Below are 26,649 nucleotides of genomic sequence, written 5' to 3'. Positions count from 1 at the left end.
TTGCCAAGGCATAATTGTACCATAAATATTACTAAACTATTTTTCAAGGTTTCTTATATTTTAGGTGGAACATGTAACATACTACAAGTTAAACATATTTTAAAAGTTCACTTTCTGCCTTTGAGCTCATTTCTGTTATTAGCTTTTTTCAGATTTTTAATTTGAACATGTTGAAATGTGAAAAAAAACATTTCAGTTTGGTTTTCTAAATGCTTTCTTTCGCAGAAAATGACAAATCATAGAATTATAGATTTGATGAGGACTTCAGTTGTCATTTAGGCCCCCCTCCTACCTAGTACATGAATTCCTTACAATATCTATGATGGATAATCACCCTGCCTCTGTTTGAACAAACATTTCAATGGACAGAAACCTTACTCCTTCAAGAGGCAGCCCTTTCCATTATGTAGCTTTAATTGATAGAAAGTTCTTTCTCAGAAGTGATGGCGTCTGAATACAGATTGAAGCATGCTTTTTCTTTATTTTCCTTATTTTTCTTGTTTTTTTAATCTGTGTTTTCTTTCGCAATGTTACTAACGTGGAAACATGTTTTGCCTGACTGCCCATGTATAACCTATATCAAGTTGTTTGCCTTCTCAGTGAGGGTGGAAGGAGAGAGGGAGAGAATTTAAAATTCAAAAATTCTTAAAAATGAGTGTTAAATAATTACACATGTATAGTGCTTACTGTCTCAGGGAGGGAGAGAAAGAGGGATAGAATTTGGAACTCAAACCTTTAAATAAAAATGTTTATTTTTAAAATGAAAGTTAAAATAGTTTTTATAAGCAATATCAACAAAAGATTTTTTTAAAGTTCTTTCACATATGTTTCCTTTCATAATAATTACATTAGATTCAACTTTGAAGATGTTTTCTAAGGAATCCAAAACACTCCAAAGAAGTATATCATTTTCAAATATGGTGAGTTAATTTTAAGTCTCATTTTTAATTGAGGGTTTTGTTTTTTTTTTTTGGTGAGGCAATTGGGGTTAAGTGACTTGCCCAGGGTCACACAGCTAGTAAGTGTTAAGTGTCTGAGGCCAGATTTGGACTCAGGTACTCCTGACTCCAGGGCTGGTGCTCTATCCACTGCGCCATCTAGCTGCCCCCTTTAATTGAGTTTTGATGGACAGCAGGGTACAGTTAGTAATTTGGTTATCTATAGTGACTTGATACTATATTTAATTTCTCTTTCATTTGTCCCAACAGAAAATCATTTTGTATAATGGGCTAGATTATTAAATTAGTTCATTTTCAGGGTTTTTTCTTTCTAATGCTGTTGTATTTAATCTAGAAGTAAGTATGTGAATGAATGAATGAATGAATAAGCAACAATTAAACACATAATATGTGCCATACACTGGACTGTATTTTGAAGAGTATAAGTAGAAAAAGCTAGAAAGTACCTGTTCTGAAGGAGCTTGTGTTCTAATTGGGAGAGATAACACCTAAAAACAAAGTTTAGCTATAGGACAGACAGCGAGGCCCAGAATAAAATCATCACAATAGAATAAATGGGAAGATCCAAAGGTCTATATGTTACATGCGTAGTTGATGGTAGTGCTGAGGGATTGTGGGGCATAGAGACAGAACAGGTGGTAAAGTAATCTTAGGAGGGAGTGGCAGTGCTGTTGATAAAGATGGGTAGTCCTCTCATCAGAAATTGTGGAGTTATTGATGCCCATATCATCCAGGCTCTCTGAACAGTCAGGCGGGAGGGTGGGGGGCAGGGCAGGGTACCCTCAGTTATGTGGTTCTTCTAGCTGACCAACTATCTTGGGTTGGTTCTATTGAAATAACTTCTCCACTACAGCTCTAGTAATTTGTATATCATTTTCTTAAACTGTTAGACTAAATGGTTTCTCCATAAAGTAGGACCTCATGTGCTAATGTCTTTAGAAGTTGATATCATATCTAGATATCTGTTGTGCTCATGTTTTTTTACTTAGTCTAGTGAGAAGGGAAGGGGGTAGAGGCCGGGAGAGGGCAATGAGGAGAAGTGGGATTAGTTAATAAAGAAGATGGGTAATTTAAAGGATAATTAACAGTTAAGTAAATAAGGTATAGAACACAGAATATACATGGCTGGGGTTTTTTGTTTTTCTTGTTTTGTTTTTTCAAAAAGAAAAAGAAAGCCGCATTATGAAATTGTACCTCCATGTGTTAAAGCATTATGAATAATCTGTAAATCACTAAAGTTAAATTTTTTTTTCTTTAACAAATTTCAGGCTTTATCATCTTGTTTAGTTTTACCAGGAGATAACACTGTCATAAGTTCTTCATGGGATAATAATGTGTGAGTATTATTGCATTTTGCTTTAATACATGATATTTCCAACTACACTGAAGGCCTTGGAAGGATGCAGATTGAAATTGAAGGGGCTCTTTCCCCCCTCATTTTAGAAAAACAAAATTGTGGCATTCTTTTTAAAGTGTACAAATAGGACATATTAGAAAAACACTTTGAGGTAATACTGTTAGAAAAAAGTAAGCAATTCACAGATTAAATCCAAATACTGTTAAATGTAGGGTCCCCAACACTGAAGCTTGAGCCCAAATGAAATAATCACCTAGTCTTTATGTTTTTCATTCATATTTTAAAGTTGGAGGTCTGTCAGGTCAGGAATAAGTGATCTGTAACTAGATTCAGCTTTGTAAATCACTTAGTAGATCCAAAATTTAACAATGTAATGTTTCTCGAGTATGTATTTTAAAAAGCCATACAATCTGTCTCAAATGATATTTTAATAACGCTCATTATCTTTTCTCTTAAGCTATTTTTATTCCATAGCATTTGGAAGACGGCAAGACACACTAATGGGACATGATGATGCTGTTAGTAAAATCTCTTGGCATAACAACAGGCTCTATTCTGCATCTTGGGACTCCACAGTAAAGGTTGGTGTGTGTATGTAAATGTGTGTGTGTGTGTGTACAACTGAAAGCTCTTGAAATATTATGAATACTGACAAGTCTTATACTACTGATTGTCATCTTAATATTTTTTTTAAATGTTTATTTGCTATTGGATTGTTTTTTTGTTTTTTACCAAGTATTCAGTGATATTTCAGGACATCTAATACAGTATTGCCTCCTTGGGTTTCTTATAGTATGTAACCATAGCAAAGTACCATGATTTCTGTATTTACTTAAGATATCTACCATCAGCAGTAGGTTGTGGAACGCATATGCTTTTTGAGCTGGGAAAATCTCAGAGATCAGCTAGTCCAACTAGAGGTAGAAACAATAACAGTACCTTTAGTGAATACTTAATTATGCTTACATCCTAGGTGTGGTCCTGTGTTCCTTTGGAGATGACAGGGACCAAAAAACATCACTTTGAACTGCTAGCTGAGTTGGAACATGATGTTAGTGTGAGTATGCACAAGAATGAAATTAAGACACACACACAAAACATGTTTTTTCAAATTCTTTTTTTTTTTTTTTTGCTATTTCAGGTGACAGTTATTTGCCTTTTAAAAGTGTACCTAGGGGCAGCTAGGTGGCACAGTGGATAAAGCACTGGCCCTGGATTCAGGAGGACCTGAGTTCAAAATCAGCCTCAGACATTGACACTTATTAGCTGTGTGACCCTGGGCAAGTCACTTAACCCCCGTTGCCCCCCTCCCCCACAAAAAAAGTGTACCTAACCCATGACTTCTTTGTCTCTCTTCTCTTTGCATACTTTTTGCATATTTCACTGCTTCTATCATCCATCCAACAGAAGATAGAGGAGAAATTTATAGTGTTGGATTCTTAAGTCAGCATAGAGCTTTCAGACACCATCACAAACTACTTAGAGCACAAATGTTTAACTGAGTTGTTGTTCAGTTGTTTCAGTCATGTCCTACTATTTGAGGTTTTCTTGGTAAAGATATTGGAGTGGTTTGCCATTTCCTTCTCCAACTCATTTATGAGGAAACTGAGGCAAACAGGGTTAAGTGACTTGCTCAGGGTGACACAGCTACTAAGTGTCTGAGGCCCAATTTGAACTCAGGTCTTCCTTATTCCAGGCCCAGCTCTCTATCTAGTGTACCACCTACCTGCCTCTAGGAAGCTGAGATTTATCATTAATTTTTTTGCCCATTGACATGCTACTGGTCATAGGTGGGGGTGGGGGTGGCGATAAGGGGTTGGAAGAACCAGGACTGGAACCCACATCTCCTAACTTCTAAGCTGGTATTCCTTTCATTATGTTATACTCCCTTTTTATACACACACACACACACACACACATATATAATGTACACACACATATATACACGTGTGTGTGTGTGTGTATAGGAAATATGTTGATGTACATTTACATCTACCTGTATTTTTTTTGGTCAACAAATGTATATATACTGAAGCTTTTAAATGGTTATTATTAAATGGTTATTAAAAGGTTATAAACTTTGCTGATTTGCCTGTTCTGTCAGATGGCATTTTATATAATCCATCTCTATCAGGAATTAGTCATATTTCAGACAGTTTGGCAGCTGCTATGGTTTTTTTCTTACAGATTTATTTTTTCTGAGCATAACGTCAGTTTGTTTTCAAGAAAATATCACATTTATTCCAGCATCACTTCATCTCTGGCAGCATACAAAGGCTTAATCTCTAATTTTTAAGAAATAGAGCATCCTCTGAGAGGATGATCTTAGGAAATATCTGTACTAACCACACCAAGAGGGGAAAAAGTATGAACAATAGTACAAAGTCAAGTGACTAACATTAAAGCTAAATATTTGAATCAGTTCCATAGTGAAATGTCATTATCCCTATTCATTTCTAGCATTTAAAATTTTTTTTTTTTGGTGAGGCATTTGGGGTTAAGTGACTTGCCCAGGGTCACACAGCTAGTAAGTGTTAAGTGTCTGAGGCTGGATTTGAACTCAGGTCCTCCTGACTCCAGGGCAGGTGCTCTATCCACTTGCACCATCTAGCTGCCCCATATGCCTATTCATTTCTATGTGGGATGCTCATCAGTGTACTTCCTTTCCTAGGTAGATACAATCAGTTTAAATTCTGCGAGTACACTCTTAGTGTCGGGTACCAAAGAAGGCGTTGTTAATATTTGGGACCTTACTACTGCCACTATGTTACATCAAATATCATGTCACTCAGGAACTGTGTATAATGCTGCTTTTAGTCCTGGTATGTATCTTTTTTCTTTCTTTGGCTGGAATCCCCTTTTCCCCTGTCTCCCACCCTACTGGCCCCTGTTAAATCACATACCCCATTTACTTTTGTACAAAAATAAGATTAGATCTTAATCCATATGGGAGGCCATATTGGATGTATTATGCCCTTTTCACATTGCAAGAAGAATAATCTAAGGTATATATGAACCCATACTCACTGGTCAACTCAGCATTTTTTCCTTTGTCTCAATAACTCGTCTTTGCAGTCCTTCATTGCTTACCCAGGTAACTAATTGGTTAAGCTTTTTTGGTCTTTAAGACTAACCACTGTTTTTTATGTACCTGTGTTTAGATTCCTACCCTTCTTTTCAAGTTTAGGAGAAAATTATCCCAACATGTATTAATTGAACACTTTCTGTGTATTCAACAGAGTGGCAAGGTGCTATGGTGAATATAGATAAGGTTAATAATAATAGCTGACATTTATTTAGTTCTTAAAAGTTTGCAATGTGCTTTATATACATTATCTTAGTTGATCTGTATAACAATCCTCTGACTGTATTCACATATACCCATTTTATAGTTGAGGAAACTGAGACTCAAAAAGATTGATTGACTAGGCCAAGGTCATATAGCTAATATGTATCTGAAACAGGATTTATGACTGCTGGGGAACTTAAAATCTAGTTAGGAAAAGAAGATTGATATATTATAAATAAATAATGCACATTACAGGACAGTTTAAAATGTATATTGCCATTCAGAGACCTTGGAGTTGAGAGGAATATCAATGAAAAGTCAGGGAAGATTGCATTTAGGAAACTGGATAGCTGGAAAGAACAATGCAGGTCAGAGGAGCGGCAGGGATTCTCTCTTAGTGACCTCATGATCTCACAAGTTCATATATATATATATATCAATCTCTAGACAGATAACTCCTTAATTGGGATGCCAACCATAGTCTTCGGAGTACCAGATTCACATTACTCACTGCCTCTTAGACATTTCAAACTCAATGTCTCATATATTTCTCAACCTTTCCATATAGAGAACCAAATTTATATTTAACCCAAAACCAATCCCTCTTTCTTATTTCCCTGTTTCTGCCAAGAGCACCACCATTCCTCCACTCAGCAAGTTTTACAGTCTAGAAGTCATTCTCCCCTCTGTACTTTCAGTTGTCCCACATATGCCAAGTCTTGTCAATGTCATCTCTACAGAATCTCTCACATCTTTATCCTTTGGTCTACCTGCATGATCCTCACCATAGTTCAGGCCCTCACATGTCTCTCCCTTCTCTGATCAATTTTCCAAGCAGCTGCCAAAGTGATATTCCTAAAAACACACGTCTGATCCTGTATTTCTCCAGCTTATTAAATTCCATTGGCTCCCTCTTACCTCAAGGGTCAAATACAAACTCCTCCATTTGGCATTTAAAGCCCTTCCCAACATGGCTCCTCCCTACAGCACCATAATTCCAGGCTCACTAGGTGATACTTTCTACCACATATTCTTTGGTCTAGACAAACTTGTTCTTCACACAAAACGTTTCATCTCCATGCCTTTTCATAAACTTTTCCCCTTACCTAGAATGCATGTTCTCTCAACTGTGCCCCTTAGAATACTTAGTTTCTTTCAGAGCTTAACTCAAACACCATCTCCTACATGAGTCTTCCTCATTGTCCCACTCCAAGTTTCCTGTCCCACCCACCCCCTTCTTCCCTCCATTTTTTTTCCTGGGACAATGAGGGTTAAGTGACTTGCCCAGGGTTACACAGCTAGTAAGTGTCAAGTATCTGAGGTTGGATTTGAATTCAGGTCCTCTCGAATCCAGGGCCAGTGCTCTATCCACTGTGTCACCTAGCTGCCTCCCCTGCCCTGCTTCTTTAGGAATTTGCCTTGTATGTGCTTTTGTGCTTTAGAAGTGCACATGTCATTTCTTCCAATTGAATGTAAACTGCCAGGCCAGGGACTATATCATGTTTGTTTTTCCATTCCCAGAAACTAAGCCAGTACTAGCCTCATGATAGGTACTTAATAAATGTTTGTTAATTTAGTTGTTTGATTGATGAACAAGCAAGAAGGAAGCCATAAGTTTGGCATTGCTTATAGGCCAAAGAAAAGACTGCGGTATTGATAAATAGTGGGGAAATAGGGTAGGATTACATTTTGAATGACTTCCGGAAATTGGACAAGGATTTAGATTAGATGGTGTGATGTTTAAAATCTAATTGTGTGGCCGCCTTAATTTAGAAGCTTTAGCACCAGTCTTTGGGCATTAAGCATTTATTAAAGCATACTAGGTCTTAGTAAAAAGGAAAACACATGGAGTTCAGAAAGTTAAGAAAAGGCCTATCTAGCTTAGAGTTCCAGCCTGGTCTGGTTCTTCCTCAAGTACTCCACCATGAGCCTGCTTCAAACCATGAACTGTTCCTGCAAACTGAGTGTGGAAGCTTTTTATAGGTCCAAAGCAGAGGTGGTCCTTACACACTGCTTCAAATCCATTGGTTCACTGGACTTGAAGGTGGTCTCATGGTGAGTTCAAAGTCCTTAGCTTTTGGGAACAATACCTTCTTAAGGGCCAGCCAGATGTGGTTACAATCTAATTAACTTTAAGTAGGCTAATCAGCAAAATCAATCACTCTCACTTAATTCAATCAGTTTAGATTAATCTCAAGGTGGGCCTTTGAGTATCTACCAAATCCCATTTTCTCACAATGGTGAAGGGGAAAGACAATTATAGAAGGATTTTTGCAGAGGAAAAAACGTAAGAGATGCGTTTTTTTTTTCCCCAGGGCAATGGGGGTTAAGTGACTTACCCAGGGTCACACAGCTAACTGTTAAGTGTTACGTGAACTCAGGTACTCCTGAATCCAGGGCCGGTGCTTTAACCACTGCGGCATCTAGCTGCCCCCAGAGATGCATTTTTAAAAGTGTAATCTGAAAGAATTATGCAGACTGCATTGGAATATGGAGAAATTAGGGGCAGCCAGCAGACTGTTGGCGTGATTAATGTGTGAGAAGTGGTTGGTAATGGGAACCTAGAATAAACAAAGATAATTTCAAGAGAATGATAATGCCATCAAAACTTAAGAAATTGGGAGGGGTAATCAGCTTTGCGGGGAGATGAGTTCAGTCTTAGAAGTTGAGTTATTCCACTGTCATCTCCAAGTGGAAATGCTATTAAACAGAGTTGATGAAACAGGAACTAGGGCAAGAAGATAGGACAAGAGGTAACACATTAGCAGTCATTAATGTAGTCACTGAAGTCATGAGATTAGATCAGTTCTTCAGTAAAGAACAGAAGATATAAGGCTAAGCTTTCCTGCCCATAATTAGAATTCAAGAAAAAGTAAAGAGACTTAAAAGCCTGAAGAATGACTAGTAGGAGGAGAATACTCCTAGGGAAGAGTAAATTTCAAAGGGAAAAGAAGTCAGTCCCTGTTATTAAGTATAATAGGTTGATCTACAAGATTGATTACAGCGGAAGGGTAGTTGGATTGGGTAGTAAATTCTTCAGAATGACTTAAAATAACTTTTAAAGAACCATCCTGTTACAATGTTGCCTACTAAAAATATCACTTTAGACAGTCGTCATGTCCTCAGTACAGGAGAAGATGGCTGTCTCAAGGTAATCGATGTACAGACAGGAATGCTCATCTCGTCTATGACTTCAGAGCATCCACAGAGGTACGTTTCTTTGAGATCCTTGTGATGAAGCTCTGTTTTTTTGACTTTTGATTTTTAATTACTGCATTTACTTTATGTCTTACTTCAAAATTAAACTGTTTTCAAATTACTTTTGCAGGTGTTTTCTTTGGGATGGAAATTGTGTATTAGCTGGAAGCGAGTCTGGTGAATTGCTCGTTTGGGACCTTATGGAAGCAAGAGTTAGTGAAAGAATCCAGGGCCACACAGGTAAACCTTGTCTGTAGTCTCCTATGTACTTGTCCTCGTAAGCTCCGCAGATCTCGCCCTGCCTCAAGAAAATCAATGTTTATTCTTCAGGCAGGAGCGGAAAGCCGGCTTTGTCTTTCATGATCCCTTGAAATTTCATCTTAGAAATGTTCCCACTGAACTAGCTCCCAGTGTGAAAGTGGATAAATCTCATCTGAATGTAACCCTACCTGTGGGCTGCCTCTCCAGAGGGCAGCTGATGTTTTATACACTCGTTATGATATAGCTCACAAGCCTCTCCTGCTGTGTTTCCCTTAAACAATGAAGCTTGGAATTTTTTAAATCTTGGGACTCCCCATAAGATAGTTATGTCAAGTCCCCAGGGGCCTAGATAGTTTGCTCAGCCAATCATGTTGTTCCCCATATAACTCAATTAGAGAAAGACGTTATTGTCTTATTAGGGGGTACTCTCTTTTTTTGTTTGTTTTTGGGTTTTTTTGTTTTTGCGGGGCAATGGGGGTTAAGTGACTTGCCCAAGGTCACACAGCTAGTTAAGTGTCAAGTGTCTGAGGTCTGATTTGAACTCAGGTCCTCCTGAATCCAGGGCCGGTGCTTTATCCACTGCGCCACCTAGCTGCCCCCAGGTACTCTCTTTAAAGTTAATATAATACCTTGTGTTCATATTCTTGGTAATGGGGGAGGGAGTTGGTAAAATAACTCAGTGGCACACTGGATAGAGTGTTAGGCCTCGAATCGGGAAGACCTGACTTCATATTTGGCCTCAGACACTATTAGTAGCTGTGTTACCCTGGCCAATTCACTTAACTTCTGTTTGCCTTTTTGTAAAATGGAAATAACAACAGCACCTACCTCCCAGGATTGTTGTAAGAATAAAATGGAATAATATTCATAAAGGACTTTGCAAACCTAAAAGCATCTATTTGATGAAAGCATATAACATCATTATTGTTGTTGTTGTTGTTGTTGTTGTTGTTGTTGTTGTTGTTGTTGTTATCAGCTATTAAAGAGAATAGAGGGGCAGCTAGGTGGTGCAGTGGATAGAGCACCGGCCCTGGATTCAGGAGGACCTGAGTTCAAATCCAACCTCAGACACTTAAAATTTACTAGCTGTGTGACCCTGAGCAAGTCACTTAACCCCAATTGCCTCACTAAAAAAAAAAATTAAATTAAAAATAAAAAAAAGAGAATAGAAAAATTTAATTCTCTCCCCCATTAGAATCAATCACAAGGTCTTAACAAGGTATAAACTAGCTGCAAAAATGCTTCTATGCTTTGATTATTTTATGATATATTCGGACAGTTTGCTGAAGGAATTAAAGGGAACAACCTCATTAGATGAGCAAAAATTAGACAACTTTTTACGGTTTAATCCCCAGGGACAGCAGTTGGGCTATGTTTGAAGGAGGGGAGGCGGGTGGACAAGAAGGGAATTTCCCTTCTTCCTTCCTCCATTTGGCCATGTACAGTAGCAGACTAGCCCAGAGGAAAAGTTTTAAGTCTATAACTTTTTTTTTCCCCAGAATTTTTTTTTTTTTTTGCAGGGGGTGGGGGTGGGCAATGGGGGTCAAGTGACTTGCCCGGGGTCACACAGCTAGTAAGTGTCAAGTGTCTGAGGCCAGATTTGAACTCAGGTCCTCCTGAATCCAGGGCTGGTGCTTTATCCACTGCACCACCTAGCTGCCCCCTAAGTCTATACTTTTTAATAGTCTACATATGCTTTATATGTTGTCAGTGTTATTTTTGATAAAGAGACACTAAAATTAATTATAGAAAATGGGAAAAATGACATCAAAAGTAATGGTTCCAACAGAGACTTCTTTAAAGTTTGTTTTTTTAATTCTCTTTATGACTGTATGATGATGAAAAGAAAAATGACAGGAAAGTAAAGAAAACCTTGTTTTCTGTTCTATACTCAACTTCCATAATGTATACAGGAACCTGACGATTAGCTACATTTTAAAAAATATTCATTGGAGAGAAGTATAAGGTATATATCAGAAGATATAGGTGCCCCATCAGCATTTAAGCTGGGTGGGGGTGAGGTTGGAGGTGGACTTGTGGGACTCCCAGATAAGGAAACTCCTTCCACCAGTGCAGATCAACACCTTTTCTGTAACTGACAGTTTTAGAGTTGCCTGGGGCAACCAGAGGTAAGAGACTTGCCTAGAGCCTCAGAGTCAGTGTGTGTCACAGTTTGATAAACATACATACACACACATATACATATAAATGCACCTGCAGTTGTCACACTGCCTTTTTTTTTTTTAATTTTTGGTGAGGCAATTGGGGTTAAGTGACTTGCCCAGGGTCACACAGCTAGTAAGTGTTAAGTGTCCGAGGTCGGATTTGAACTCAGATCCTCCTGAATCCAGGGCCAGTGCTCTATCCACTGCGCCACCTAGCTGCCCCTGCCTTTTTTTTAACTTGAGGAAAACAGGTAGAAGAAAATTTCTCATTTTATTTATTTTTTCAATTTTAAAAACCCAAAACTTTTAAAATGAAAGATGTTCAGGTTTTTTTTTTATCTGTATAAAGAATTTACATGGGAAGATGATACTTGTAACTCATAAGAATTTTCTCATTATTAGGGGAATTGGATGGAGTATATTTAGACAGGACATAGATGTGAGTTTAATGTGAAGGGATGATATCTTTAAGAAATAAAATTATGGGGTGAGAGAGGAATGCACTGGGAGAAAGGGAAAGGGAGAGGTGGAATGGAGTAAAATATCTCACATAAAAGAAGCAAGAAAAAGCTAACAGTGGAGGGGTAGATGGAGGAGGTGCAGGTGAGTGAGTGAACTTTATTCTGATCAGAATTGGCTCAAAGAGGGAATAACATACACACTCAATCGGGTATAGAAGTCTGTCTTAGTCTGTAGGAAAGTAGGAGGGAAAGGGGATAAGGAGGGGTGGTAATAGAGTAGAGGGCAGATTCGGGGAGGGGACAGTCAGAAGCGAAACACTGTTGAGGAGGCACAGGGTGAAAGGAGATAGAGAATAGAGTAAATGTCATGGGGAGGGAATGGAATGGAGAGAAATACAATTAACAATAGTAACTGAAAAGTTTTTGAAGCAGATTTTCCTAATAAAGGCCTCATTTCTCAAACATAGAGAACTGAGTCAAATTTATTAAAATAAGAGCCATTCCCCAACTGATTAAATTATCAAAAGATATGAACAGTTTTCAGATAAAATAATCAAAGCTATCTATATTCATATGGGAAAAAATGCTCTAACTCACTACTGATTATTAGAAAGATGCAAGTCAAAACAATTCTGGGGTACTACTGCTTACCTATTGGATTGGTTAATAGGACAGCACAGGAAAATGACAAATGTTGTAGGAGATATGGGAAAGATCAGGCACTAATGCACTGTTGGTAGAGTTGTAAACTGATTCAAACATTTTATAGAGCAATTTGGAACTATGGCCAAAGGGCTATAAAATCATGCATACTCTTTGACCAAGTAGTAGCACTACTAGGTTGGTATCCAAAAAGAGATAAAAACCAAAAAGTTAAAGGATCTATATTTAGAAAAAATATTTATGGCAGTTCTTTCCTGGTGCAAAGAATTTGACATTGAAGGGACACCTATCAATTGGAATGGCTAAACAAATATTCTAAATAAATGAAAAGGTTTTTTAAAAAGATTTTTCCTATTGGATGAGGTCCAGTGTGAAGCATTTAATAAATCAGAGATGAATTTTATGTACTGTTGATCACAGTTTCCCTAGCATTTTAGGAATTAACTAGTCAAAGACATTTTTTCCTCCTCCCCCCAGGTGCTGTGACAAGTATATGGATGAATGAACAGTGTAGCAGCATTATTACAGGAGGGGAAGACAGACAAATCATGTTTTGGAAGCTGCAATATTAAAAGTGCCTTTTCTTCATTTGAATTTCAAACTGAACTCTTCAGAGCTAATGTATTTTTAAAACAAACTTTTTAAAAATGGACTGGTGAATGTGCAATGATAGCAGTTGGAAGTTTGACCAAATAGAAAGTTTCTATAGTTTTAAAATAACTTTCTAAATCATGGTGACTTCATTAAAAGCCATTAATTACCATCTTTTAAGGTGGATAAAGGCCACAATTTGACTTACACATGGTATTATTAGGGAGGAAAAGTTACAATCTTTATTTATAGGAAAGAATGATGATAATCTGGATGGTCAGAAGGTCCAGTGAGCATCAGTCTTTAAAACTGGCAAGGATGGTGGCTGAGAGACAACAGGGGTTAGGGCACAGTGCCCAGGAAACCCTACACAGTTTAAAGTTTTCTATGAGATGTGTGTTCTCTTCTCTGCTATGTCTGAGTCCCATTACCCTACCAGCATTGCTACTTTTGTTTTAAAGGAGTGGCTATTCCATGTGAGTAACCTGTTATACCCAGACTCTTAAGTAAGAACCTGGAGACACATAAACATAATCTTAATTAAAATACAGTAAGTTTACTATTTATAGGAATGGTTTGTATTTTCATCATGCCTGTCATCTCAAATGCTTGTCTTATCTTTTCTATGATGACATTAAAGTTATTTTTCTGTAAAGAAAGAATCTTCTATTTGCAGTCATTTAGCAGACAAATTTAAACTTGATGCAAAGACTTTTATTTGAAGTTGGACTTGAAAACACAAAAGGCTGTCTTTTTATTCCAACATTACCACTTCATAGACTTTAGGAACTGCCTTAGGGGCCCATACTTCTTGCCCTTTTAAAAATACTCATAGCTGTAGTAAGCCATCCTTTTGAGGGAGGATATTTTTTCTGGAGAAGCAGTTAGAGCACCAACTCTGGGGGTTAGGAAGACCCCAGTTGAAATGCATCCTCAGACACTTACTAGTTGTGTGACCCTGGCCAAGTCACTTAATTTTGCCTTGGTTTCTTCATCTGTAAAATGAGCTGGAGAAGAAATGGCAAACCACTCCAGTATTTCTGCCAAGAAAACCCCAAATGGCATCATGAAGAGTCAAACAGGACTGAAACAACTGAACAACAAGCAAATAACTTTCTGGAGCATCCAAAATTTATTCAGTGGCATGTCTTAAAATAAGGCAGGTAGGTTGGAAATTAAACTAAATTGTGCTGGTTCTGGTCAGAAACAATGTGTGCATATTGAGTGGTTCTTGTGTGACATGTAAAGAGTCACTGTTTTGAGTGACAGTAGGATCATTGAGAAAGGTGACCTGTAAGGTCCCCTCATATTTTATGTCTGTAATCCTGACATTTAGCCCCCTGTTAAAGGACAACCCTTGTTTGGGCAAGTATGTTCTCCCTAATTTCCTAAGTTGGTCCATTGTCCTTTCTCTTTCCCATCCACCTCCACCTTATATCCTCTCCATCCTTTTTTTCTGATCAAAGCTGGGGCTTGTGAGTGTCCAGGAAAGGTGTGGGAGGGGGTGGTAGCATTTGCTATCCATCCACAAGCATTTCCTATCTATGACTAGCAAAATACTGATCTTATCTTCAAGTATGCATGCTGGTTGAAGGGCAGAGAAAGCAAAACAATCTAGTAAACTTAAGTAAGCAGTGTTCCGATATCCAGATTGACACAGTTTCCTCAACAGCAAAATGAAGTTGGAGGGGAAGGTGGGAATGGAGACCATTAAGCTCCTGTTTGCTCTGATACTGTAGTTAAAGAAATGTTAGTCATGGAAGTACAAATGATGAGAACCTTTGGGAGTGAAAGAAGTAATCATGCTTCATCATAGAAATTTAAAAAGGAAGTAAAGAGAGATACCATCTGACACGTGTCTTAGATTTTGGAAAAACATGACTCCAAAAGGTTCAGAGTAAAGGTAGATAATCTAACTTTGGGCAAATCCTAAACCTTTCTGAGCAAGTTCTCCACCTCTAAAAATGAGAAGATTGGATTAATTGACCTCTTATTGTGGTGATAGAAGGAAGCTAGCTAGGTACATAGTTGTTAGACTTGGAATCAGGAATACCTGAGCTCAAACCCTGCACTCAGATGCTTAGTAGCTGTGTGACATTGGTTAAGTCACTTAATCTTTCACAGTTTTTTCACCTATAAAATGGAGATAGTACCTATTTCAGTTATAAGAATCAAATAATGTGAAATGCTTAGCAAACCTTAAAAATACTGTATAAATGTTAGCTATTTTGTGATAACATCCTTAGAATTCTATAAAGGAGGTCATCTCAAGAGGGTTTAGAATGCATCAAATATAAATTGAGAATTCCAATGAGGGAAAAAAAAAGTTATTCAAGAAATAATGTGAATGTATAAAGCAAACTATATCCATAAATAGGATATGAGAAAGAAGGTACTGGAATTAGGAGGGATTGGGGAAGGCTTCCTATTGAAGGTAGGACTTTAGTTGGAACATAAAGCAAGCCAAGGAGGTCAGTAGTTTGTGATAAAATAATGGTATTTAGCAGATACTCAAAGAACCACCTGGAGATTAATCTAAACTGATTGTATCAAGTGAGAGTGATTGACTGCTGATTGGCCTACTTCAGTTGACTAGATTGTAATCACACCTGGCTAGCCCCTAAGAAGGTATGGTTCTCAGAAGCTAGACTGTGAACTTAACTTGAGAACACCTTCAAGTTCAGGGAACCAATGAATTTGGAGGATGTCAACCAATCAGCTTGAAGCAATGTGTAAGGACCGCCTCTGTTCCAGACCTATAAAAAGCTTCCACAATCAGTTTGCTAGGGAGTTCTGGTTGAAGCAGGCTGGTGATGGAGAACTTGAGGAGGAACCAGATAAGCCTGGAACGCTAGGCTAGGTAGGCCTTCTTTTTCTTAACTTTCTGAACTCCATGTGAATACCTGTATGCTTTTAATAAATGTTTAATGCCCAAAGACTAGTACTGAAGCTTTTTAATTTAAGGTGATCACACAATCTAGATTTTAAACATCACAAGTTGGAGCAGAGGAGAGTGTTCCAGGCATAAGGACTGCCAGAGAAAATGCCTAGAGCTGAAATGGAGTGACTTGTTGAACAGTGAAGAGGCCAATGTATTGGGATCAATAATGTGTGTGGGGGAGGGGAAGCAGGGAGAAAAGGGGAGGGGAAATGATCAGACCTTCATTTTATAAAAATCATTTCAGTGGCTCAGTGGAGGATGGATTGGGGTAGGGAGAGACTTGAAGCAATGCATATTACTGCATGAAGTTATGAGGGCCTACACTAGAGTAGTGGCAGTGTTAGAGAAGGGAGCATATTCAAGAGATGTTGCAAAGGCAGACTCAATAGGCCTTGGCAACAGATTGGATTTGTGGGGTGAAAGATGGGAATCCAGGATAACCCCTACATTGAGAGCCCAAGGGGGCTGGTAGGTTGGTGTTGCCCTCTACAGTGAAAGGGAAGGTAGGAGCAAGAGAAGGGAGGGTGAACATACTGAGTTTAAGATGTCTACTGGACATTCAAGATATCTGAAAGTGAGAGATGTGAGATTGGAGGTCAGAAGAGAGTTTGGGGCAGATCTGAAAAAGCATCAGCAGAAAGATGGTAATTAAATCCATGGGAGCTAAGATCAAATGTAGTATATAGAAGAGGGGTCAGGTTAGAGCCCTGTGGAAGACCTATGGTCAGAGGGTGTGATCTGCAGGAGAATCCAGCAAAGGAGACAGAGGAATGATGAGATAAGTAGAACAAGGAGAAAAGTAGCAAGGAGAGTGATCAGAAATGTCAGAGAGGTCAAAAAGAATGAAGACTGAGAAGAGGCCACTGAATGTGGCAATTAAGAAGTCTTCTATTTTGGAGAGACCAATTTCAGTCGAATAAGTTTGAAAGCTGGATTGTAAAGGGCTAAAGAGAAAGTGTTGGCACCTATTATAGATGGCCTTTTGGAGTTTAGCTGTAAAGGGCAGAAGAGCTATATGTAGCATGATAGCTGGGATGGATGGATCAAGTGAGTATTTTTTTTTCAGGATAGAGACAAGGCATATTTGTAGGCAGTAGAGAGGGAGAGATTGAAAATAAGTGAAAATGGGGATAATCTGTTGAAGGAGAAAGGATGTGATGGTATCCCTTGGAAAAAGTAGAGGGATTAACCTTGGTAAAGCTGCTTCATCATGTAAGACTGGTGGAGAAGGTATCGGAGTGAAAGGATATGAGGAAGAGGGAGTTCCAAGTACAAGTCGTCAGAAAAATCTGATGGTCCTCAGGGTACAGCAGCAAAGCCAATGTGAATGCCTCTTTTGAAATGTTCTTTTGACTGATAAAATTGTTTCTGATTTTTGAGCTTTTGGCAGTGCCAAGGACTTTGGTGGCAAGAACTTATTTTTTGTAGCTATTGCTGTGTCACCTGCAGGAAGTTACCAGGCTACATTTCCACAGGGATTGCTTCCCAAGGTAATGTCTGAGGGCACTGGTCTGGACGCAATGCTAGTCTCGAGACTCTTGGGTTTAGAGGCGTTCCCCTTAGGGGCAGAGGGGAGATAGTACTCAGGGCGGTGGTGGTATTTTGACTTGCCTGGCACATATTGCCTCCTGTCTCTCCCTCAGAGTGCCTCACTGCTTCAGCTGGGCTGCTTTGCTTGCCCTGGATCTGGTGGTTGGAGGAGATGCCGGGTCCCTTCTCCTCAGGAGTTGCTTCCCCAAATGATGACCAAGGGCTGGCATGGAAGCAGGAATTATAGTTTGAAAGATATTGCCATACCCAGGGCATTTGTCAGTGGCATTTGATCATAGTTGTTGCTGGTGACAATGAGGAAAGTGAGCCCCCAGCCCCCTCTCCACGAGGATTTCTTCCTTCAGTGATGCCTTTGGGGGCTGGGCTACAAGTTTTGTCCAGATGACGGATGGCCGTGAGGGTTGGCTGGAAGTAGGAACAGAGCCATACCTTTGCTTGGTGTCAAGTGGCACAGGTGGTGAAAGGAAATGTAGGTTCCCTCCTTCACAATGACATCTCTCATTGAATAAGGGAACTTAAATAGACTGAACTTGCTATCCTATTTAGGCCACATCTGGAGTATTGTTAACTCTTGGGCATATCTTAAAGATACTGAAGAGCTGGGGTGCAGCAATCAAGACACTTAAGACCCTTTATATCTTTGTAAGGTATCTTGCTTGGCTGAAGGAACTGAGAATGTTTTGTTCAAGGTGAAGTCAGGGATGTCGTGGAAAAGATTCTCAAGTACGGGGTTAGCCTAGAGGTCCTCTCCAGCTCCGAGAATCTTAGTCACCACAAAATCTTTTTGGACCTTCAAAAGGAAAATAGCCCTTAAGGCTCATGGCTTTGTAACTCTGAGATCTCTACTTTTTGAAATTTGGTCTTTTAACTTTCGAACTTTGTGCTATAGCGGCCACAGTGCTGGGCAAATCATACAACTTCTCAATTTTCCTTTTCTGTAAAATGAGGAAAGGGTCACTTTCAGGATCAAAGTGCTTTGCAAATCTTAAAGTGTTAAACATTAGCTATTATTAGTATTGATTGTGGTGCCCTGCTAGAGAACTAAGCAGCAATCTATCTCATGGTTATTTGATTACTTGTACACAATATTCAAAGTGAGTCAGAATGCCTTTTCTATTAGAAAGCTTCCATCATAAATTGAGTATTTATTTAAAGTTTGCAAATCACTTTCCAAAGCAGGCAGTACAAATATCGTCTCTTGCAGAAGAGGAAATAAGCTCAGAGAGGTTTTTAGCAGGAGTTGGGAGACCTGAGTTTGAATGCTGGTTCTACGTCCAGTGTCTAATAAAAAACCATGAGGCATCATATCATGCTGTCTTAGATTCCATAAAAATGTTCTGTTTAAAGGTTAAAAATACACATATTCCAACTTGTATTTTTTTTTTAATGAGAGGAGCAGGAAAATGCTGGAGTAGTATAGAAGCTAAATTGAATTTTAGAGAAATGTATTCATTTATGAAGGGTGGGGAGAATAGCTCTCCACTTTCCCAGCAAAGTTTCCTTGGTAACTAATTCTCAAGGAGCTTAAGATTCAGAAGTGGCTTTGGTGTGTAATTGAGGACATAATATCAAAGAATAAAAAAAAAAGTTAGTTTCTTTTACCTAACCTCAAATACTATGGATTTTTTGTTCATTTTCACTTTAACCATTTCCAGAAGCTTAGCTGTTGGAAAAAAAGCATTGATTCTCTCGATTTTTAATAACTCATTGCCACAAAGGAAATGTTTGTATTAGAATGTATCTATAGCTGAAATTAGTCACCCAGGATTAACTCAATTACTACACAAATCAAATGCAAAGGAACTAATTCACCTAAGACAGACTAAAGAGTAGTTTCACAATTAAACTGAAATGATGTGATATAAGGATATATTATATATTACAGATACATAATGGATTTTAAGACAGTAAATGAGACATGTTAAGAGTTAATCAGTTTATTTGATTTTTATCTCAGAACTTTCCTTTAACATGGTTAAGGCGACAATTAAAGCATTAGTCATACATTATTAAAGATAAGATCATCACAATTTTGTGCAGTTCTACATTTTGTCATTTGTAATGCTCATGTGGAATGAAACCAAGATTGCTTAATTGCATTTTTGTAAACAAAACTGGAACTAGCAGAAAACAGTTATTCTAGAAGTACGATAGCAAAGCATTAAAAACACTACACCAGAAGAACAATATTACTGTCTAGAATATCTAGAATACAGGTACCTGATTATAACATTTTTAAAAATCTGTATTAGTTATCTTAACCATAATGGCTTATAGAAAGAGTAGTTTAACTACTGGAAACTTGATGCCATGAAAAGTCAAAACTCTTGAAAGGTTCACATCTGTAAGACCAGTATAAGGCTACAAATACAATTGACAGCTTGAACACAAAACTGTCAAACAGTAATGTTCCCAGCCATAATACAATACAAAGGCTCTCATGCAGCATATGTTTCTTGGCTCCCAGGAAGGTTTATGTGTCTAATACAGAAGATGCTGAGTAAACTGCCCAAGTTCAGCTGAGTGTTTCCATTAAGTGAAAGATAAAATTGCTTGCATGTTAAACTTCTGGGATAGCGTGATCCATTAGATTTTTCATAACACTTGAGGCCATCCTGTAAGAGTGACATTTATATTATATATTATACATTTCAGAGTACCAAAAGACCTCCAATTTAATGCCTAACACCTACTGGATCATAAGGTAGGAATTAACATCCTACGATAGAAGCTAAGCTCCACTGCACACCTTCCCTATGGTGGAAAAGAATTGGCAATATTACTATTTGTTGAGAAATTGATTACATGTTAAAACCTGTATGGTTAATGGTTGAAGAGTCATGGATATTAGCTTACTTGTGTATCTTAATTGTAACTTTTGACACACACACAGAACTAACTGCCTGCCTGAGTTATTCTTTTGTTGTTATTCAGTCATGTTCGACTCTTCATGATCCTCCGGACCAAAGCATACCAATGCTGTCCATGGAGTTTTCTTGGCAAAGATATTGGAGTGATTGGCTTTCATTTCCTTCTCCAGTGGATTAAGGTAACCAGATGTTAAAGACTTACCCGGGGTCACACAGCTAGTAAGTGTCTGTGGATGAATTTGAACCCAGGTTTTCCAAACTCCAGGTCCAGCACTGGATCCACTGAGCCATCTGGATTACTATTATTAATCATATCTGCTACTGAGTACTTTTCTTTGCAATTTCAAGAAATATAATAACAATGTGACCCTATAAGGTTTTTTCCTTCCACAATCTTGGTAAAATTGCTGCCAGTACAGTAAAAACTTTGTAATGTACTTTTTTCATATAACTTAATTTTCAAAAGTACTTTTTCATATTCTTAATATCATTTAAAAAAATAAAAGTGATCCCAAAATTAAGAGTTATAAGTTACAAAGACAGAACTGTCAGGAGAAAAACAGGGCAACCAATGCTTTAAAGCTATTCTTTGAGATGCTGAACGGGCTCTGATCCCATATAATCTCCCCACTACTGACCATCTCCCTTCCCAAGGCCCTATACCCAATTTCCTGAGGAGAGTTAGTTCAGCTCTACTTATCCTCTAAGATACAAGAAAGTTAAGGGTCTATACCTTACAGCCAATGGTCCTTATCACTAACTTCACATTTCCCAGGAGCAAGAGAAAAGAAGCTTCCCTTTAACACCATCCTTTGCCCCCCTCTTTTTGTGGTTGTCCACAAGGGCAGCCCTTTCATTTCCATTCTCTCAAAGCCAAACCCCAAACTAATCTAGCTTTTCAGCAGCATGTATAATATGGCCACAGACTATCTTTATCCTAATGGGGGACTGAGGTGAAGAGAAGGATCAAATAAGAGGGAAAAGGAGGCAACAAGAATTCTTACACAGGTAAACCTCATCCTAAGTGATTTCTTAAAGAGAATAATGGGAGGTATGATTAACAGCTACCAAAGCTATGATTGACTCTTAAAATGCATGAAATTATAATGTATTGCTTGAGTTAATTTATAAGAACCATAAAAAGAATTTTCAGTTGAAGAATGTTCTACTTGCCTTTTGATTATGTGTTCAAAGATGAAAGCAGGCATGATTGTAATGGTAACTACAGTCCCGGATGTTGCAAGTATGTCTGCAACTTGAGAGTCCTATTAAAATAAGGAAATATTTTAAAAAGGGAATAAATTGATGCTCATTTGAAAATCACAATTGGCTACAAAGTTCTCTTCATGGAAATGACTCTAATGTCAATTTTCATAACACGAAGAGTAAAAATTATAAAACCAACTGCCTGATACAGGGCTTGAGACCAAATAAAACCAAAATCTTAACTACAAAATTTTACCAACACTGGCCCGTTCTCATTCAGAAGTACATAAAAACTTGGAAATCTGTAAAATAAAAACTAGTAAAGAAAGGGCATTACCTTCAGGCCAATTACATTCTGACCATTGATTTCACAAATGTTGTGCTCAGTGAGAAGACCATTTCTTGCTGCAGAACTGTCTTTCACTATAGAGGTTATCTTTCCATTTTTAAAGATGAATCCAACATGTCCTGTACTATCCTTATGCATGGTAATAGTTCGTTCAAATGGTCTGTGAAAACATTTTCAGGGGGAAAAGTGTTACTCGTATATATTTAATCTTGAGACAAATTTTGGGCTATAGCATTGCCTAATAATTATCATCTAAAAATACGATACTAAAATGAACCATCAACTTTTTTGGAATAATAAACATTTTTATTTATAGTTTTGAGTTCCAAATTTTGTCCCTCCTGCCCTCCCTTCCCAAGGCAGTAAGCAATCAGATATGGGTTATACATGTGCAGTTATGAAAAACATGAACATATTAGCCATTTTGTACAAGAAAACTACCATCAACTTTTAATATTTTAAACGTGTTCAACTTAACAGCTGCTTTCTGAAACTAAAGGCAAGAATATTAAAGAAGCATGTAACTTTGTCAATATGCTTTTCTCCCTCATAATCCAGGAACTATGTGTCCTGAACAAGTGTTGACCCTTTTAATAAAGTCATCTACTACTTAAAAAAGGACACACTAGGTTCCTACCATGTGCCAGGCACTGTGCTAAACAAAATATGATCTCATTTGATCCTCACAACAACCCTGGGAGGCAGATGCTTTTATTCCTATTTTACAGTTGAGGAAACTCAGGCAGACAGCAATCAAATGACTTGGCCAAGGTCACTAAGTCTGAAACTGGATTTTAATTTAGGTATTCCCAACTCCAAGCCCAGCATCTACTATTATAAGCTAGCTGCCTCCCGGTAGCTAACTTTATTCTTTCTTTCTTTCTTTTTTTTTTTTTTGCGCAGGGCAATGGGGGTTAAGTGACTTGCCCAGGGTCACACAGCTAGTAAGTGTCTGAGGCAGATTTGAACTCAGGTACTCCTGAATCCAGGGCCGGTGCTTTATCCACTGCGCCACCTAGCCGCCCCCCCTAACTTTATTCTTTCTAACCAATTATTAAGCAGAGATGAGAATATTCCTCACATGTTTTAAAGTAGTGTTACTTTAATGCTCTGGCCCATTTCTTCCCATCTCCTCAGGAAAGTCTTTGTAGCAACAAAGTCTCTTAGCACTTCAAAACACAAGCAAACCAGCCTTTTAAAAATAAGGCATGGGGCAGCTAGGTGGCGCAGTAGATAAAGCACTGGCCCTGGATTCAGGAGGACCTGAGTTCAAATCCGGCCTCAGATACTTAACACTTACTAGCTGTGTGACCCTGGGCAAGTCACTTAACCCTCACTGCCCAGCCCCCCCCCCAATAAAATAAGGCATAAACCTGTAATGATGGCAATAAGGGGAGCCTCTTTTTGAAGCTCCTTTAAAAAGATCGCAGCTGCCAACTACTACAGCTAAAGGGTAAACAAATTGTTACTCTGCTCAGAAAAGACATCTTGTGATACATAGTCTGCAACTAAAGGCAATAGTTGTTTAAAATGTTGATGTAACTAACTTCTAAGAAACAACAACTTGGGGGCAGCTAGGTGGGGAGCAGTGGATAAAATACTGGCCCAGGGTTCAGGAGGACCTGAGTTCAAGTATGGCCTCAGACACTTGACACTTACTAGCTGTGTGACCCTGGGCAAGTCACTTAACCTTCATCGCCCCGCCCCCAAAAAAGTATGTTATAAGAAACAACTCCCAAAGCATCTTTTACAAGTTGCCCTATGTCTCTGACACTGGGTAAAGTCAAATCACCTCTCTGAGACAATTCTTCATCTATAAATGAGGAGCTAGACCTAAGGTCCCTGCCAGCTTTGATATTCTGCATTCTAATGTTGAGTCTAACTAAATGGATCTAGTAACCTGACCATAACTTCTTCTAAAGTAGAAAATTCTGTTTTAAAAATTAAAAATTGCATCAACAAGCAAATTTCCTAATTCCAAAAGCAAAATGCATATAAAGTTTTCTTTACACAAATGACATAATTTTATCATGTCATATACTTAGATTTAAGCAAAAAATACATACTGACTGGTGGTGATCCAGGCCATGAAACATTATATTCCATACACTTTGAAATATGATAGCAAAATACAGTAAAATATCCTCTCAAGGATAAACTTTATATTCAGGCAGACTAGAAAATTAAAGTTCAGAAAGGTTAAACTACTACTCAGTACAGATACCCAAACTGAACCCATTCCACTTCTAAACTTCTTTATGTCAAAGTCACAACCATTTCCCAGACTCCCAGGTGTAACCACGGCACTATCCTTAACTCCTCACTCCTTCATCCCATGTTTCCAATTAGCTCACAAAACTTGCCATTTCTACTTTCATATGCCTCTCTCATCTAATCCTTCCCTCTAATCACAGCCACTATCTTAGTTCAGACTGCATAGATGTTCCAATTGGTCTTCCTGCCTCCAAATTCTTTCTCCACTTAATCTATCCTACACACTTGCTGCCTCTGATTTTACTCAAGTGCATATTTGATCACATCACTCTCCTACTCGGTAAACTCCAATGGCTTCTTAATGCCTCTAAAATGCAATGTAAAGCCCTTCACAACCTTGCCTCAAGCTAGCTTTCCAGCCTCATCATATATTATTTCCTGTCCTACATTCTGCAATCCAGCCAAACTGGCCTCTTCCTTACATCTGGTCTTTTTGCACTAGATGAATCTCATGCCTGGAATACACTCCCTCTTCACCTCTGGCTCAAATAATTCCTCTCTTCCTTCAAGATGATGCTCAAGCACCATCTTCTCCATGAAGGCTTTACTGATCTCAAATGCTAGTGAATTCCCTCCTCAAACTGGTTGGCATTTATCCTTTTTATATTCATTTTGTCCCTGATGTAGATATTGTTTTATTCATTGTATATACTGTATCCCCAGCACCTGCCAGCACACAGATCCTTAATTAACATTTACCGATTAAGGTTTTTTTGTGGGCTGCAAGATCAATAATAGTATGAGTTGGTAGCCAAAAAAGCTGTTAAAACCATATTGTAATAAGGGAGGTATAGCTTCCAGGAACAAGGGAGTCATGTTGGCCTTCAATTCCCATCTGTACCCTGATGTAATGTTCAGTTTGTAATGTCAGTTTAAGAAGGACACCGAGAAGCTGGAAAATACGGGTTGGGCTACATGACTGCTAAGGTTCCTTTCCCCAACTCTTAAATTCTCTGGTTCTGTGGAGTCTGAGACTTAAGGAACTAAGTTGGGCCACAGACAGAAAAAAAAGACTAAAAACTCTGAAGTAGAAAGTGCCAGAGAGAGAGTAATGATTCTCAGCCAGTAAAAACATGGGGTTTCAGTTGTTAGGAGGCAAAGGGATTTGCATCTGCCAGAAAAGTCATTCATCTGGGCTTCAGGTTGTTCCTCTGTTCAATGCACAATAATGTTTCTATACCTTATCTAATAGTGTTGTTGTGAGGCTCAAATAAAAGAATGTTTATAAAAGCAATTCACAAATTATAATTCATTATATAATGTCAGTTAAGAATTACTATAATTGGCTAATATGACCAAAAAAATAATGAATGTTGGAGAAGCTGTGGAAAAACTGAAACACTAATGCATTGTTGGTGGAGCTGTGAACTGATCCAACCATTCTGGAGATCAATTTGGAACTATGCCCAATGGGCTATAAAGCTGTGCATACTCTTTGACCCAGCAATACCACTTTTGGGTCTTTTCCCCAAAAAGATCATAAAAAAGGGAAAAGGACCCACATGTACAAAAATATTTATAGCTGCTCTTTTGTGATGGCAAGGAATTGGAAATTGAGGGTATCAATTGGGGAATGACTGAAAACGTTGTGGTATATGAATGTGATGGAATACTATTGTGCTATAAGAAACGATGAGCAGGCAGATTTCAGAGAAACCTGGAAGGACTTACATGACCTGATGCTGAGTGAGATGAGCAAAACCAGGAGAACACTGTACACAGTATCAACAACATTGTGTGTTGATCAACTGTGATAGACTTGACTCTTCTCAGCAGTACAATGGTCCAAGATAGTTCCAAAGGACTCATGATGGAAAATGCTCTCCAAATCCAGAAAAAAAGAACTGTGGAATCTAGATGCAGATTGAACTGTACTATTTCTACTTTTTTGTGTTTCTTTTTTTGAAGATTTATGACTAATGACTAATGACTAATACAGAAATGTTTAATGTGTTTGTACCTATATAACCTATATCAGATATATAGATAACCTATATCAGATTGCTTGCTGTCTTGGGGAGGGGGAAGGGAGGGAGAAAAACTTTAAACTAGAAATCTTATAAAAACAATTGTTGAAAACACTATCTCTACATGTAACTAGAAAATAATAAAATACTTATGATTAGAAAAAAGGATTACTGTTAAAGTTCCAAAGATAATCAGTTTGAATTGAAGAGTCAAAGCACATATAAACAATCAAGATTAGTCTAAATTTCACTTCTCCCACACCCTACTCTTCATCCACACCATTACCTCTAATTAATTACCTTAACTCCTCAGTTCTCCATCCTACACTAGCCACTCTCTTCTCTTCTCCCCATATCATGACTCCTTGATGAACCAATTCAATTCCCTCCTCTCTTGAATTCCTTGCCCCCTTAACATATTACTGAATATACCCACCATTCACTGCCTTCATGTGCTGCTGAACAAAAGTAGAGAAAAATCACACGCCCATTCTGACTGGATCCACTACAAATTCATGTCACACAACCTCACTGCTGCTTAGAAATC

At 38.2% G+C, this 26,649-nt stretch overlaps 2 protein-coding genes across 5 annotated transcripts in view; one reads left to right on the top strand and one right to left on the bottom strand.

The window, feature by feature from the left end:
• NSMAF (neutral sphingomyelinase activation associated factor) overlaps positions 1-14,086 on the top strand; it is a 75,412-nt gene extending 61,326 nt beyond the window's left edge. For both annotated transcript variants that reach the window (XM_043972900.1, XM_043972893.1), the window contains 8 exons: positions 853-920; positions 2,228-2,295; positions 2,774-2,897; positions 3,290-3,373; positions 4,988-5,138; positions 8,713-8,815; positions 8,934-9,043; positions 12,831-14,086. In XM_043972900.1, the coding sequence (XP_043828835.1) occupies positions 853-920; positions 2,228-2,295; positions 2,774-2,897; positions 3,290-3,373; positions 4,988-5,138; positions 8,713-8,815; positions 8,934-9,043; positions 12,831-12,925 (803 nt within the window). In that variant the 3' untranslated portion in view covers positions 12,926-14,086. The remainder of the gene's footprint in view (positions 1-852; positions 921-2,227; positions 2,296-2,773; positions 2,898-3,289; positions 3,374-4,987; positions 5,139-8,712; positions 8,816-8,933; positions 9,044-12,830) is intronic.
• A 5,271-nt stretch (positions 14,087-19,357) lies between these two features.
• Positions 19,358-26,649, bottom strand: part of LOC122729523 (syndecan binding protein) — a 32,539-nt gene continuing 25,247 nt past the window's right edge. For all 3 annotated transcript variants that reach the window (XM_043968458.1, XM_043968471.1, XM_043968464.1), the window contains exons 7-9: positions 21,850-22,021; positions 21,480-21,571; positions 19,358-20,051 (exon numbers count right to left, since the gene is read on the bottom strand). In XM_043968458.1, the coding sequence (XP_043824393.1) occupies positions 19,997-20,051; positions 21,480-21,571; positions 21,850-22,021 (319 nt within the window). In that variant the 3' untranslated portion in view covers positions 19,358-19,996. The remainder of the gene's footprint in view (positions 20,052-21,479; positions 21,572-21,849; positions 22,022-26,649) is intronic.

The sequence above is a fragment of the Dromiciops gliroides genome, chromosome 1, assembly GCF_019393635.1.
Source record: "Dromiciops gliroides isolate mDroGli1 chromosome 1, mDroGli1.pri, whole genome shotgun sequence".
Taxonomy (NCBI): Eukaryota; Metazoa; Chordata; class Mammalia; order Microbiotheria; family Microbiotheriidae; genus Dromiciops; species Dromiciops gliroides.
The sequence above is the reverse complement of the archived record's forward strand: the minus strand, read 5'-3'. Positions and strand labels throughout refer to the sequence as shown.